Source organism: Myodes glareolus, chromosome 9 (genome assembly GCF_982192425.1).
Source record: "Myodes glareolus chromosome 9, mMyoGla1.1, whole genome shotgun sequence".
Taxonomy (NCBI): domain Eukaryota; kingdom Metazoa; phylum Chordata; class Mammalia; order Rodentia; family Cricetidae; genus Myodes; species Myodes glareolus.
Window position 1 is genome coordinate 63,560,301 of NC_142034.1, and position 14,060 is coordinate 63,574,360.

General features: G+C 45.1%; 1 protein-coding gene across 2 annotated transcripts in view; it reads left to right on the forward strand.

Annotated features, from left to right (window-relative positions):
* Top3a (DNA topoisomerase III alpha) overlaps positions 1–14,060 on the forward strand; it is a 36,723-nt gene that overhangs the window by 19,583 nt on the left and 3,080 nt on the right. For both annotated transcript variants that reach the window (XM_048448123.3, XM_085695027.2), the window contains 9 exons: positions 1,304–1,378; positions 2,852–2,934; positions 4,867–5,074; positions 6,335–6,520; positions 6,649–6,778; positions 8,470–8,583; positions 8,686–8,851; positions 10,910–11,053; positions 13,328–13,450. In XM_048448123.3, coding sequence (XP_048304080.3) covers positions 1,304–1,378; positions 2,852–2,934; positions 4,867–5,074; positions 6,335–6,520; positions 6,649–6,778; positions 8,470–8,583; positions 8,686–8,851; positions 10,910–11,053; positions 13,328–13,450 — 1,229 coding nt within the window. The remainder of the gene's footprint in view (positions 1–1,303; positions 1,379–2,851; positions 2,935–4,866; positions 5,075–6,334; positions 6,521–6,648; positions 6,779–8,469; positions 8,584–8,685; positions 8,852–10,909; positions 11,054–13,327; positions 13,451–14,060) is intronic.

Sequence of the window (14,060 nt, forward strand, 5' to 3'; positions counted from 1 at the left end):
GTGGGGTCGTAATTCACAGGTCATTTCTGGGGAGTCTGGGATTTCTTCCCGATAGACACCCAGCCTGAGGCCTGGGTGCTAACAGTCACAGCAGGAACTTGGAAGATCTTTGTCCTAAGTTTGTGAGGCAGCAGTAGGTCCTGATCTGACAGCAAGGAGAGCTGGGTATAATGGTGTATGTCCTTGGATGGCAAAAGCAGGAGGATCAGCTCAGCCCCTGGTGAGTTCGAGTCTAACCTAGACTACATGAAACCAAGTCTCAAAATTTTTTTAAGTAGAATTTTTAGATCAAGGCAAAAATTTTAGAAGTAGATCACTGAAACTCCCCTCTGAGATATATACTTCAAACTGAGATTAGGATGCGTCATCTGAGCCCATTTAGAGCTGGACCTCAAGATATGGAAAGGAATTTAAGCATTTGCTCCAGCCTCCTTCTATTGGTCACGTGAGGAAGTAAAGGTCACAAATGAAGTAGGTAATTTTGGAAAACGATAATGCCAGGACAAAAATACAAGAGAAAGTACTAGAAGGTGGCCTGGGGGTGACATGGGGACTGTTTATTCCAGATGATAAGAGAGTAACATTTGAGCAACTGAGTTCTATCCCTAGGACCCACATAGTGGAAGGAAGAAACCGCCTCCTGCAAGTTGTCCTCTGACCGTCACATATGTTTATGGCATGCACAGTTACCTCCATACATGCAGACATATCATAAATTAGTGTAATCATGAACACCTATTGTACTTCTAGTAGGCTGTAATGGCTACTCAGTGACAAGTGACAGACTTTGAGCTTCTTGGAAAGAGCAGCTGGTCCCCACTCTCTTGTAAAGAGAAATTTGAATTGTGATATACAAACTCCTCCTTAGTGAACCATTTAAATTCATGTCCATTTACAGTGTCTTTGAAAGTTTTGCAGTTTTTATTGTATAACTTCTATTGTTTATATGAAGGTATGTAATGCTAAGGTTGAAACTCCAGGTCTCATGAATGCTAGACAAGTGCCCTGACTTACACTGTAGCCCCATTATCCTTAATTTAAAAAGTTAAAAACAAAAAAATTATAACAGGGAGCATGTGAGTCAAGTCTCATATCAAAGACTTCAGAATTTCATGAGATCTAGACTACTTAACAACTTGTAAAAATGTCTTTCCAAGTCTTGGCTTGAGTAGCAAGGAGTGATAACATCCCACAGTTTCAATGTGTGATGTTATGTGGGATACTCCTTGAGAAAGGCTGCGTCATGGGGACTTGAGGTGGTGTACTCCAAGCTAATATGGGCTTTGTGTGTTTGATTTTCTAGGATCCCATGGCGACTGTGGTAGAGGTCAGGTCTAAGCCGAAAAGCAAGTGGAGGCCTCAAGCTTTGGACACTGTGGTATGTTCCAGATACTAAGGAACAGTTACTTCCTGCTGTTGGGGCTACCGTTCTGCATGGGCCAGTGGAAGGAAAGAATGTCATTCAAATCTCAAGACCATACAGAAAAGCACACAGAAGACCTGAGTTAGCTCAGCCTCTTAATATAATTATAAGGCTTTAAAACCAAAAGAGAAATGCAAGTGATTCTATTCATATATGAATATTTATATAGTCAAATAATTTTGATGTCTTATTGGTCCTTTTTAAAAGGTTTTATTTGTTTTGCTTTTTTGAGATGGGATCTCTAACGGGATCCTAACTGTCCTGGAACTCACTGTGTAGACCAGGCTGGCCTCAAACTGAGAGATCTGACTTCCTCTGTCTCCTGAGTATGAGGCTCAAATCATGTACCACCATGCCCAGCCTTTGTCAGACTGTCAATAGAAAAGAAGAGCTTGCAGTATTAGAAAGCCTGAGAGGCTTTCCTAGGGGAAATTTTTGAGACTTGAATCATGGTCTCTTAAGTGTGGTTCCCGTATTGCCTTCATTAGCTTAATTCTCTTGTCAGACTACTTAATAAAAGTACAGATTTCTCCTAGGAGTAGTAGCACTTGTCTGTGATCCTAGCTATCAAGGAAGCTGATGATAGCTAAGGCTAGCCTGTACTACATACAAAGCTCTTGTCTTAAAAAAAAAAAATACCATCTGTGGCTAGGCGGTGGTAACCTATGCCTTTAATCCTAGCACTTGAGAGGTAGAAGCAGGCAGATTCTGTGAGTTCTAAGCCAGCCTGGTCTACAGAGCGAGTTTCAGGACAGCCAGGGCTACACAGGGAAACTCTGTCTCAAAAAAAAAAAAAAGGAAGGAAGAAAAAAATGCACACTATCTGGGCATGGTGCTGTAAACCTGCCAACTCCTTGGGCAAGTATCAGCTGCACATTATCTTGAAGAATCACTCACTAGCTTCCTTAGGAAGATGTGATGGATACCAGTGATCAGTGATTGTAGCGTTATGAGGTAGAGGCAGGAGACTCACGAGTTCAAGGACAGCCTAGACTATATGGTTTACTGTTTCAAACCAAAAAGAAAAATATTTTTTTATTTATGTTTTGTAGTTCTTTTAAACAAATTTTACTATGTAGCCCTGGTTGGTCTGGAACTCACATAGACCAGGCTAACCTAGATCTCACACAGATCTGCCCATCTCTGCCTCCCAAGAACCATCATGCTCTTATTTGGGTTTTCTTGCTTTGGTGTTTAGTTGGTTGGTTTCGTTGTTGTTCTTGTTAAAAGTACATTTTAAACAAACAAAACCCCGACTAGTTGTGGTCTGCCTGGCCGACTGAATCCCAGAAATCTTCCCTTGGACAGTCTTTCCCTCTTGGCATGATGGTTGTAGCTGAAGTGACAGGGCCAGACCTGCCCGAAGATGAATTAGGTGCTGTATTGTGCTCTGACTCACAAACTTCATCCTTCTATCTCCGTTGACAGGAGCTGGAGAAGCTGGCGTCTCGGAAATTGAGAATAAATGCTAAAGAAACCATGAGGATTGCAGAAAAACTCTATACACAAGGGTAGGTATAAGGTCACAGAGTAATCTGAAACCACCCCCTCCTCTGCCCTTCAGCTCAGGATTTAACCCAGGGCTTGCACACAGTAAGTAAGCATACTATCATTACACTAGATCCTACTGTTGACCCCTCAGCAATTGTCCTGGGTCCTGGAAAATGTCAGCCAGCAGGCAACACCTTTAGGATCCTATTAGAATCCTCCTATCTCGGGCTGGAGAAATGGCTCAGCGGTTAAGAGCACTGACTGCTCTTCCAGAGGACCCGGGTTCAATTCCCAGCACCCACATTGCAGCTCACAACTGTCTGAAAATCCAGTTCCAGGGGATCTGACACCTTCACACCAATGCACATAAAATAAAAGATAAATAAATCATAAAAAATTTAAAAAAAAAAAAAAAAAGAATCCTCCTATCTCTGAGATCAGTGAGTGCCCTAGCAGTTGAGTACCCTTACTGTCCACTTACCACTGCTTGAGAACATGAAAGGTGGGTTGTCCAAATTGAGTGCTGTAAGAATAAAATACATTGTATATTTTAAAGATGTTTATGAAAATAAAACATTTAGATTTCTTTCCTTTTTTAGCACTAAGGACTAAGTCTAGGTCATCCCTCATGCATGCTAGAATGCTAGACACTCTACCACTGAGCCATGTTAGCAGTTCTGTTGGGTTGTACTGTTCTTTTGTTGTTGTTTGTTTGTTTATTTTCATTCTATGCATAAGGGTATTTTGTCTGTGCACCATGTGTGCCCGGTGCCAGAAGAGGCCAGAAGGTGTTGGATCTCCTGGAATTGGAATTACGGACAGATGTGAGCTTCCTTGTGGGTGCTAGGAATTGAACCCAGGTCTTCTGGAAGAAGTGCTTGGAGACATCTTTCCAACACCTGGGCAACACTATTCTTTTTTTTTTTTTTTTTTTTTTTTTTTTTTTTTTTTTTTTGGTTTTTCGAGACAGGGTTTCTCTGTAGCTTTGGTGCCTGTCCTGGAACTAGCTCTTGTAGACCAGGCTGGCCTCGAACTCACAAAGATCCGCCCGCCTCTGCCTCCCGAGTGCTGGGATTAAAGGCGTGCGCCACCACCGCCCGGCTAACACTATTCTTTATATGCTTTAAGAAAAGTTATAGGGGGCTGGAGAGGCGGCTTGGTGGTTAAAAACACTGCTACTCTTACAAAAGACTCAGGTTCAATTCCTAGCACCCACTTGGTGGCTCAAACTATCTGTAACTCTAGTTTCAGAGAATCTAACTCCCTCATCTGACCTCCAAGGGCCCCAGACATGCATCTGTTACATATACATACTTGCAGACAAAACATAAAATAAATAAACCTTAAAAAAAAAAAACTTTTAAAAAAAGAAAAGAAAAGCTATTCAGGGGCTGGAGAGATGGCTCAGTGGTTAAGAGCACTTGCTGCTCTTGCAGAGGGCCTAGGTTCAATTCTCAGCTACCACATGATAGCTTACAACCATCTCTTACTCCAAGTACAGGGGATCCAATGCTGGCCTCTGGAAGCCCAGGCACAGTGATGGTGCATAGGTGTATATATAAATAAAACACATAAATAAACTAATAAAGTTAATTTTAAAAAAAGTTATAGAAGAATATGCTGTTGGAACAGTCAAATCCATTGAGGCTCACACCACACAGGTTCCTTCTGTCAGACTGTTAAGAGGGGCCAGTGGTATGTCCGGGGCCTCAAGGAACTGAGAATCAAAGACCTTTATCCTACATTATGCTTCTGCTTTCTTGTCTGTAGGTTTCCAGAATGACCTAACGGGAAAGCCTGCTGCTTTTTACCCAGTAAGGGACCCTAGCTATCTCCAGCTACCAGCTTAGGTAGTTTATTGTCACATTGGCAGTGTCAGAAGACTACAACTTCCAGAGGTTACAAACCAATGGAAAGGCCTAACAGTGTCCTTTGGTGTACCTTTCTCTTAGGTATATCAGCTACCCCCGAACAGAAACAAACATCTTCCCTAAAGACTTAAACCTGGCTGCGTTGGTGGAACAGCAGACCCTGGATCCACACTGGGGGGCGTTCGCTCAGAACATTCTAGAGCGAGGTGGCCCCACTCCACGAAATGGGAACAAATCTGATCAAGCTCACCCCCCCATTCATCCCACCAAATACACCAGCAGCCTGCAGGTTAGTTTCTGAGTGTGAAATCCTGCTGGAGCACAGCACAGGTACAGGGTGGGGAGTAAGACTGGACTTTGTCTGTGAGCTCTGGGCTTTGGAACAGTGATACCAAATTGTCTCTCATTTCAAGAGAGGGATGAAGGAAGCCGTCAGTGAATCTGTTTTTGTTTTGTTTAAACTTTCTCAACCTTTGTGTTAAGATAAGGCCTCAAACTCAGAGATCCATCTATCTCTATTACCCAAGTGCTGGGATTAAAAGTGTGTGCCACCATACCTGGCCTTAGTTTTTATTACATTTTATATGTTGTCGGGAGGGGTGTACATGTCACAATACATGTGTAGAGGTCAGAATTCACTCAGAGGAAGTAACTGGAGATCTACCAAATAGTTAGGTATTTATATGTATATTATGTGTTTACAGTTTATAAACAATAACATTTTGGCTGGGAAGATGAAATGGGTAAATGAATCCTTAAGAGGGGAATTGTGACTGGGTGATGATGGTGCTCACCTTTAATCCCAGCTCTTGGGAGGCAAAGGCAGTGGATCTCTGTGTACAACTTGATCTGCAGAGTATGAGTTCCAGGACACCCAGGGCTACACAAAGAAACCCTGTCTCAAAAAAAAGGGGGGTGGGTGGGTTGGGATTGTTAGATATGTGTATGAGTGTCTCCTGGGCTCTTTTAGTATGGTGAGCCTCACTAAATCCTGCTTACCTGACTGATGAAATATTACCCCCAACAAATCACTGCTTGAGTGCATGCATGCAGGTAGCCCAAAGCTACCGTGTCCAGTGCTGCCTGTACTTTCACCTCCTGTGCAGCTCATATCAAAGAATGTGTTGCATCAGGCAGTGGTAGCGCACACCTTTAATCCCAGCACTCAATAGGCAGAGACAGGAGGATCTCTGTAAGTTTGAGACCAGCCTGGTCTACAGAGCAAGTTTCAGGATAGGTCCAAAGCTACAGAGAACCCTTGTCTTGAAAAAAAAAAAAAAAGAATGAGTTGCTTATCTTTGCCTGGCTTACACCTTTGAGCCTGACATTCATGAAGCTCCACAAGGATACTCTGTTGCAAAAAAAAAAAAATAGTACAAGAGTTTAGCTTCCCAAGGACTCCCAGTGTTGCAGGCTTGAGGAGCCTTGTGTTCTATTCTGTGCAAACTTCTAGATTGCAGTGGCATAACCCAAGCTGAAACTCAAGGAGAAATGTGCTCCTTAGGACATGCTGTTCTGAAAGGAGTCTCACACGCTTTCTTTTCTTCAGGGAGATGAGCGGCGACTATATGAATTCATCGTTCGCCATTTCCTGGCTTGCTGCTCCCAGGATGCTCAGGGGCAAGAGACTACTGTAGAGATCGACATTGCCCAGGAACGCTTTGTAGCCCACGGCCTCGTAATTCTGGCCCGTAACTACCTGGATGTGTATCCCTACGATCACTGGAGTGACAAGGTGATAAGGAGGTGGGCCCACCCAGGGAGAGGGCAGCAGGTGTGCTCCAGCTGTGCTGCCTGATGGAGCAAGGCTAACCTGGGCGTGATGACAAAATGGTCTGAACTCCACACCTGCTCCTCCTGTAGCTCCTCCCTGTATACGAGCAAGGCTTCCGCTTTCAGCCCAGCACTGTGGAAATGGTGGATGGGGAGACCAGCCCACCCCAGCTGCTTACCGAGGCTGACCTCATTGCCCTCATGGAGAAGCATGGTATCGGTCAGTATCTTGTGTGGGGAGCTCATGGCCCTTGGCTATGTTGTAGGCCAGGCATGACCTCCTCTCAGGGACGGCATTCTATTCCTGTCCCTATTCTATAGGTTAAATGAAGGGCTGGAGTGTAGTTAAGTGGCAGAGCATTTGCCTACCATATATGAGGCCCTGATTCCACCCCAAACCCCAACTCAAAAAGAAAAACCAGTGAAGTCAAATCAGCAAAGGTTAAGAACTTACCTAACCTCCGCGATCTGTACATTGTTAGTCTGCTACAAATAAGTCCAGGGTTAATGTGCTTTTTAAATTTGTTTTTATAGCACTAGGCGTAGAACTAAGAGTCTTGTGCACACTAGGCAAGCACTCTAACACTGAGCCCAGGGGACCCCAGTCCTTCCAATGTTCCTGAATTCCAACGCTGCGCCATGTGTGTGATGATATAGGTGTTTATTATGGCTCAAGAGTCAGTTGAGGGTACCTTATGTCCTTTGGATTGGTTGTTCATTTTGATTAAAAACAACACGGCTGGGTGGTGGTGGCACATGCTTTTAACCCCAGTATTTGCAAGGCAGAGGCCTATGGATCTCTGAGTTCAAGGCCAACCTGGTATACAGAGTGATTTCCAGGGCTAATAGAAAAACCTTGTCTTGGGGGAAAAAAGAACAAATAACTTGAGCTTAGACAGGAAGATTGCATGTTCCAGGACTAGACTGACAATTTAGAAAATCCCTGTTTCAAAATTAAAAAGGAGTAGCATAGACCTATAATCCCAGCACTTGGGAGGGTGAAGGAGGAAGGAAGATCAGGAATTCAAGGTTATCCTTGCATACATAGCAAGACCCTGCCTCAAAAAACTATAAAAAGTACAATACCAGGAACTGGAAGGATGGCTCAGCAGTGAAGAGAACTTCCCACTCTTGCAAGGATTTGAGTTCTCTTCCTAACTCCCATGTCAGTTGGCTCACGACTTCCTGTAACTCCAGCTCCAGGGGATCTGATGTCCCTTCATGGGCACCTGCACCCACATGTGCATACCCAGGCAGACTTAAAGTTAAAATAAGCCAGGTGCGGTTTGACATTTCACTGAGATTTTAGTTTGTATCTCCTGTCAGCACGGCTCCATTTAAAAGGTCCCTTGGAACACAGTTTAAATAGCTTTGGCTAGAGGGGGACAATGAGCGATTTTAGAGAAGGGCGGGTATCACACGTGTAAATGAGACCACTCAGCCACAGTCTGACACAGCAGAGGAGGAAAATTTAAGTGACAAATTGTGAGACCGGGATTGACAATTCTGATGGGCCTTCAAGTGTTAGGAGGGAGGAGAGTCAAGGTGGCCTCTGAGATTGCTAGTGTAAGTCAGATGTGAATAAGAGATCTTATCTGCAAAAGCTGCCCAGGCAAAAGAGATAAATGAGGTACCCACAGGCTGTGCTGGTGTTGCTATCTGTATCACCTCAGAATAACGGAAATATGAAGTGAACATGGTGGCAAACATCTACATTTCCAGCGGTTGGGATGCAGAGGAGGATTCGTAGTTTAAGGGCAGCCTTGACTGCACAGCAAGTTTCAGGCCGTCTGGAACTATACCAGACCCTGTCAGTGAGCTCAAGGATGATGATGATGATGATGATGATGATGATGATGATGATGATGATGATGATGATGATGATGATGATGATAAGGAAATGGTTTCTAGGTACTGATGCAACTCATGCAGAACACATTGAAACCATCAAAGCCCGGATGTATGTGGGACTCACCTCAGACAAGCGGTTCCTCCCTGGGCACCTGGGCATGGGACTTGTAGAAGGTAAAGCAGGAGGGAGGTTGCAGTGGACAAGGGAGAGGGCAAGGTGTCCCAAGTCCCTGGTGGTGTCATTTAGAACCTCACAGCTTTGCTATTTCTCTGCAGGTTACGATTCCATGGGCTATGAGATGTCCAAACCTGACCTCCGTGCCGAGCTGGAAGCTGATCTTAAGCTAATCTGTGAGGGCAAGAAGGATAAGTTTCAGGTGCTAAGGCAGCAAGTGCAGAAATACAAGCAGGTTTTCATTGAAGCAGTGGCTAAGGCAAAGAAGTGAGTGTCAGACCCTGCTCCCCTGTCCAAGTGGTCCTGTAGCTCCCAGCCATGCCATAGCACTTCCCAGAAAGGACTGGGAGCCTTGAGGAGGTTCAACAGAGTGGGGTGATACAGGCCCTACTGGCTCATATTTACCAGTTGCCCTGTGGGAGGGGCTAGCTACAACACAGGCACTGTCCTTAGATTTTCCTCCCTGAGCTCAGTTCACGTCTTTCTAGGGAAACTGTCTCTCATAGTGCTGAGCTTTAGCAGTGCCATTCTCTGCTTTTTATTCTAGCTTGAGTTAGGCAGCAGTTCTTTAAAGTTAACCCAGGTTCTAGTGTGGGAATCCACCCATTCTCCTCAGCATTTGGGGTGGCCAGCTAGTGAACAGAGTATGTGTTAAGAAATAAGATGTTTTTGAGTCAAGCATGGTGACTTCTGTGTGTCATCTTAGCACTTGAGTGGTTAAGGCAGGAAGATTGTTCCAAGTTCAAGGAGATCCTAGAATACAAAATGATACGTGGTCTCAAAAAAAAAAAAAAAAGGAAAAAATATTTTTTCTAGCCCCGATGCTATGGTTCACCAGCATGAAACATTTTTAGTTTAATCTTCTGGCACATTTGGACTCTAGAGTGATAATGTCTTTGTTTGCTAGTCACCTCGCTGATGGAAAACACCTATTGAGTCACAAGCTAGGATTAGTTCCCAGGGGAGCTTCCATAAGGCTAGGAGGCTAGTACTTCCAGCAGCCCCAGGGTGGGATTGAAGGTTGGTCACCAGTGGTCATGGTTTATCAGTGACGTTTGAGTGTTGGCAACATCATAACGAGTGTGTCCTGTGCTTTCAGATAGCTCAGTACATGCAGGACGTGAGAATGACACACCAGGTGAAGCACAGCAGTACAGTCTTGTTGTGTACTTCATCCTTTGCATCTCAGCTGGCTGGCTGTCCTGAGTTATGTTAGCCACCCAGTGAATCATACCATGGGAAGCCCCCTTTGTGGTCACACCCTGAAATTTGTAGCTAGTGTCTGAAAGGGGAGCAGTGTTGGCCCCTGATCTCTCCTCCTTTGGGGTCTGACTCAGCCCAGGTAGTTCAGGACTGATGTGGATTAGGATACCCAGCCAGTATCCACTGGACAACTGCTTGGTATGTAGGGACGATGTTCTATATGGCTGTTATATGAATGGCAGGAAATGCCAGTTTGGGCTTTTTTTTTTTTCTTTTTTGGTTTTTCAAGACAGAGTTTTTCTGTATAACAGTCTTAGCTGTCCTGGATCTAGCTTTTGTAGACCAGGTTGGCAGAGATCTGCCTCCCTCTCCCTCCCAAGTGCTGGGATTAAAGGTGTGCGCCACCACCACCTAGCCTTTTCTTTCTTTTTTTCTTAAATTTTTGTATGTGTATGCATGCAAGTGCGTGCATGCATGTGTGCACGTGCACATGTGTGTGTGTGTGCGCTGTGCAACTGTATACATGCCAAGGCAAGTGTAAGCAGGTCAGAGGACAATTCTGAGAAGACAGTTTTCTTCTTACACTGTGGGTGTTGCAGGGATCACACTCGGGTTGTCAGTGTCAGACTTACACGTTTTCTCACTGATCCTTTGTGCAAGCCCCAGTTGTGTTTTTGTTGTTGTCGTTTTGTTTGTTTGCTTGTTTTGAGACAGGGTTTCTCTGTGTGGTCCTGCCTGTCCTGAAACTCACTCTGTAGACTAGGCTGGCCTCAAACTCACTGAGATCCGCCTGTCTCTACTTCCCGAATGCTGGGGTTAAAGGTGTGCATCACCATTGCTCAGCTCCCAGTTTTTAATCCTTGAGACTACTCTGTGGCAGGAATATAGATCGACATTGCTAAATTTGTATGATTTGTGTCTGCCTAGAGCTGGCATCATGCTAGGAGCCTGGATCCAGGGGCAGTGGGATGGAGAGCTCCATCTCCTCTCTGCTATCTGTTTTCTACATTGACCTATGACTCCCTGACCAACTGGTTCTAGTCTCCTGTGTATTATGGATGCCTAAGAGTACAATAAAGGCCTTTTTTGGGAAACTGGTTTGTGTATCTGCTTTTTCTCCAGATTGGATGAAGCCTTATCTCAATACTTAGGAGAAGGGACAGAATTGGACCATCAAGAAGAGCTCTACCCAGCCATGCCAGAGCCTGTTCGAAAGTGTCCTCAGTGCAACAAGGATATGGTCCTGAAGACCAAGAAGAGTGGTGGGTTAGTACCTGGCTCCCTCTTAACCTCTCTTCACCCAGTGTACGCTGGGTTAACCACTAGCTCTCAAAGGCCCTGTCAGTCCGTCATTCTTTAAAGGCAGGCCTGTTGTTGGCAGACACTGGGCAAAATGATAGAACTGTGAGGGTAGCAAGGTACCATCGTGGTGCCGAGTGCTATAGGAATTTATATTCCATTAAAAGGAGGCAGGTGGAGTTATGACTCAGCAGTTACAACCACTGGATGCTCTTGCAAAGGACCCAGGTTTGGTTCCCTGTACCTGCAGGCATCTCACAACATCCATAGCTTTGTTCCAAGGAATCTGATGCCCTCTTCTAACTTCTGTGGGCACCAGGCACATGAAATAAGATAATCCGCCAGTGCTGCCAACACCTCTCACACACCCACACCCCCTGCACAAGGGTCGTGTTTACTTCCCAATGCTGCATTAAGGGTGGGTTTTTTGTTTTTGTTTTTTTGTTTTAGCTGTTGTTTTTATTTTATGTGTATGTGCCCACTTGTCTGTATGTGCACCACAAGGATGCAGATGCCTACAGGATCCAGAAGAGAGTTTGAATCTTCAGAACTGGAGTTATAGGTGGTTGTGAGCTGTCCAGTTTGAGTGCTGGGAGCCAAACCTGGGCCCTATGCAAGAATGGGTAGTATTCTTAACCATGGCTCTAGCCCCAGAGATTTTCGTTGTTGTTTTTTGTCTATTTTCATTTTTGTTATTTGAAGTGTAGGAGTAGAACCCAGGGTCTCATATATTTGGCAGCTTCCTAGTTACCCCAACCCAAAATGGGTTTGTTTTGTTTGTTTTGTCTTTTGGCCAGGGTCTTGTTATGTAGCCTAAGCTAAACTTGATCTCTAAATTCTCCCGCCTCACCTTTCCAAGTGCCTGGAATATATGCATATGGGCTAAGAGTGGCAAAGTTTTTTGGTTGTTTTTTTGATACAGGTTTCTCTGTTTAGCCCTAGCTGTTCTGGACTTTGTGTGTAGATCAGGCTGGCCTCAAACTCACAGAGATTCACCTAAGAGCGGCAATTTTTTTTTAATTCTTAAAAATAATTTATTTTTATTTTATGTGCATTGGTGTTTAAACCTGTATGTTTGTCTGTGAGGGTGTCAGATCTTGGAATTAAAGACAGTCCTTAGCTGCCATGTGGGTGTTTGGAATTGAACCCAGGTCCTCAGGAAGAGCAATCAGTGCTCTTAACCACTGCACTGAGCCATCTCTCCAGCCCCAAGAGTGGCAATTTTTAAGGAGGTAAGACAAAACACAGTACTATGGAAGTATGCACAGGGCATTTTGTACATGGCTTCACCTTAGTCAATAGTGGTTTGTTTTGTTTTTGAAACAGGGTCTCATTCAATAGGTAGCATGGGTAACCTGAAACTCAGTGTGTAGCCTAGACCTGCCTCACACTTGCTAAATCCTCCTCAGCTTACTAGAGAAAACACCAACCTAGTCACTGGTGGTATAGGTCTAAGTAGATTCAGCAATAGCTGCATATCTCCCTACCTCCTGAGGGTTTCTTTAGTAGCCTTGGCTGTCCTGGAACTTGCTCTGGAGACCAGTGTTTCTGTTGCTGTGAAGAGACACCATGACCACGGCAACTCTTATAAATGGAACATTTACTTAAGGGGGCTCACTTACAGTTCCAAAGCTCCAGTCCATTATCATGACAGGGAGCATGGTTGCATGCAGCCAGACATGGTGCTGGAGGAATAGCTGAGAGCCCTACATCTTGCAGGCAACAGGAAATTGACTGACATTCACACTGAGGGAAGCTTGAACAGAAGAGACCTCAAAGCCCAACCCCACAGTGACACACTTCCTCCACAAGGCCACACCTAATAATAGGACCATTCCCTTTGGGGGCCATTTTCTTTCATAACACCACAACCAGGCTGGCCTCTAATTCATAGAGATCAACTTGCCTCTGTCTCCTAAGTGCTGGAATTAAAGGTGTGGCCACCACGGCCTGGCTATAGCTGTATTTTTTTAGGGACATGAGAAGCATACAAGAGGCATTTTCTTGGGGTAGGATATGATGGAACACACCTTTAATCCCAGCACTCAGGAGGCAGAGACGGGTGGATCTCTATGATCAGTCTAACTTAGTCTCTATTGCAAGTAATAGGCCAGCCAGGGCTACACAGTGAGACCCTGTCTCAGAATACCAAGAAAATGAAAGAAGGATCTTCCTGGCAGATGGGTGCAAGCAGTGTGCCTTCCGAATTCCTGGATTTGACCTGTCCGCTCTGCTCTCCAGGTTCTACCTTAGCTGCACGGGGTTCCCCGAATGTCGGTCAGCTGTGTGGTTTCCTGACTCGGTGCTGGAGGCCAGCAGGGACAGCAGTGTGTGTCCCATTTGTCAGCCACCCCCTGTGTACAGGTGAGCTGGGTGTCTTTGGGGCAGGCACTACAGAACTCTTTCCTGTCCTCTCACTGGAACCCAGGCAGGAGTGTCTAGGGGAGCGGTTTTCCACCTGTGGGTCACGACCCCTTTGACACACCGCTGTCTCCAAAAATATTTACATTACAATTCATAACAGTAGCAAAATTAAATATATGAAGTAGCAATGAAAATAACTTTATGGCTGGGGGGGGGGTCACCACAACTTGAGGAATTGTGTTAAAGGGCCTCAGCATTAGGAAGGTTGAGAACCACTGCCCTAGGAAATACTGTTCTCAGCTTGCAGTCTGAGCAGGAGCCCCAGCAGCTGACTGGTCTAGTTCAGCTGTGCTCTGGGGAAGTCACAGAGACCCACCTGCCTTTGTCTGCTGAGTGCTGGGATTAAAGACATATGTCACCATGCCCAGCTTCACACATGCATTTTTTTTGTTTTGTTTTGTTTGGGGGGGTGGGTTGAGACAGGGTTTCTCTTTAGCTTTAGATTCTGTCCTAGAACTAGCTCTTGTAGACCAGGCTGGCCTCGAACTCACAGAGATTCGCCTGCGTCTGCCTCCCGAGTACAGCCCGGCCGCACATGCATTTCTTACTA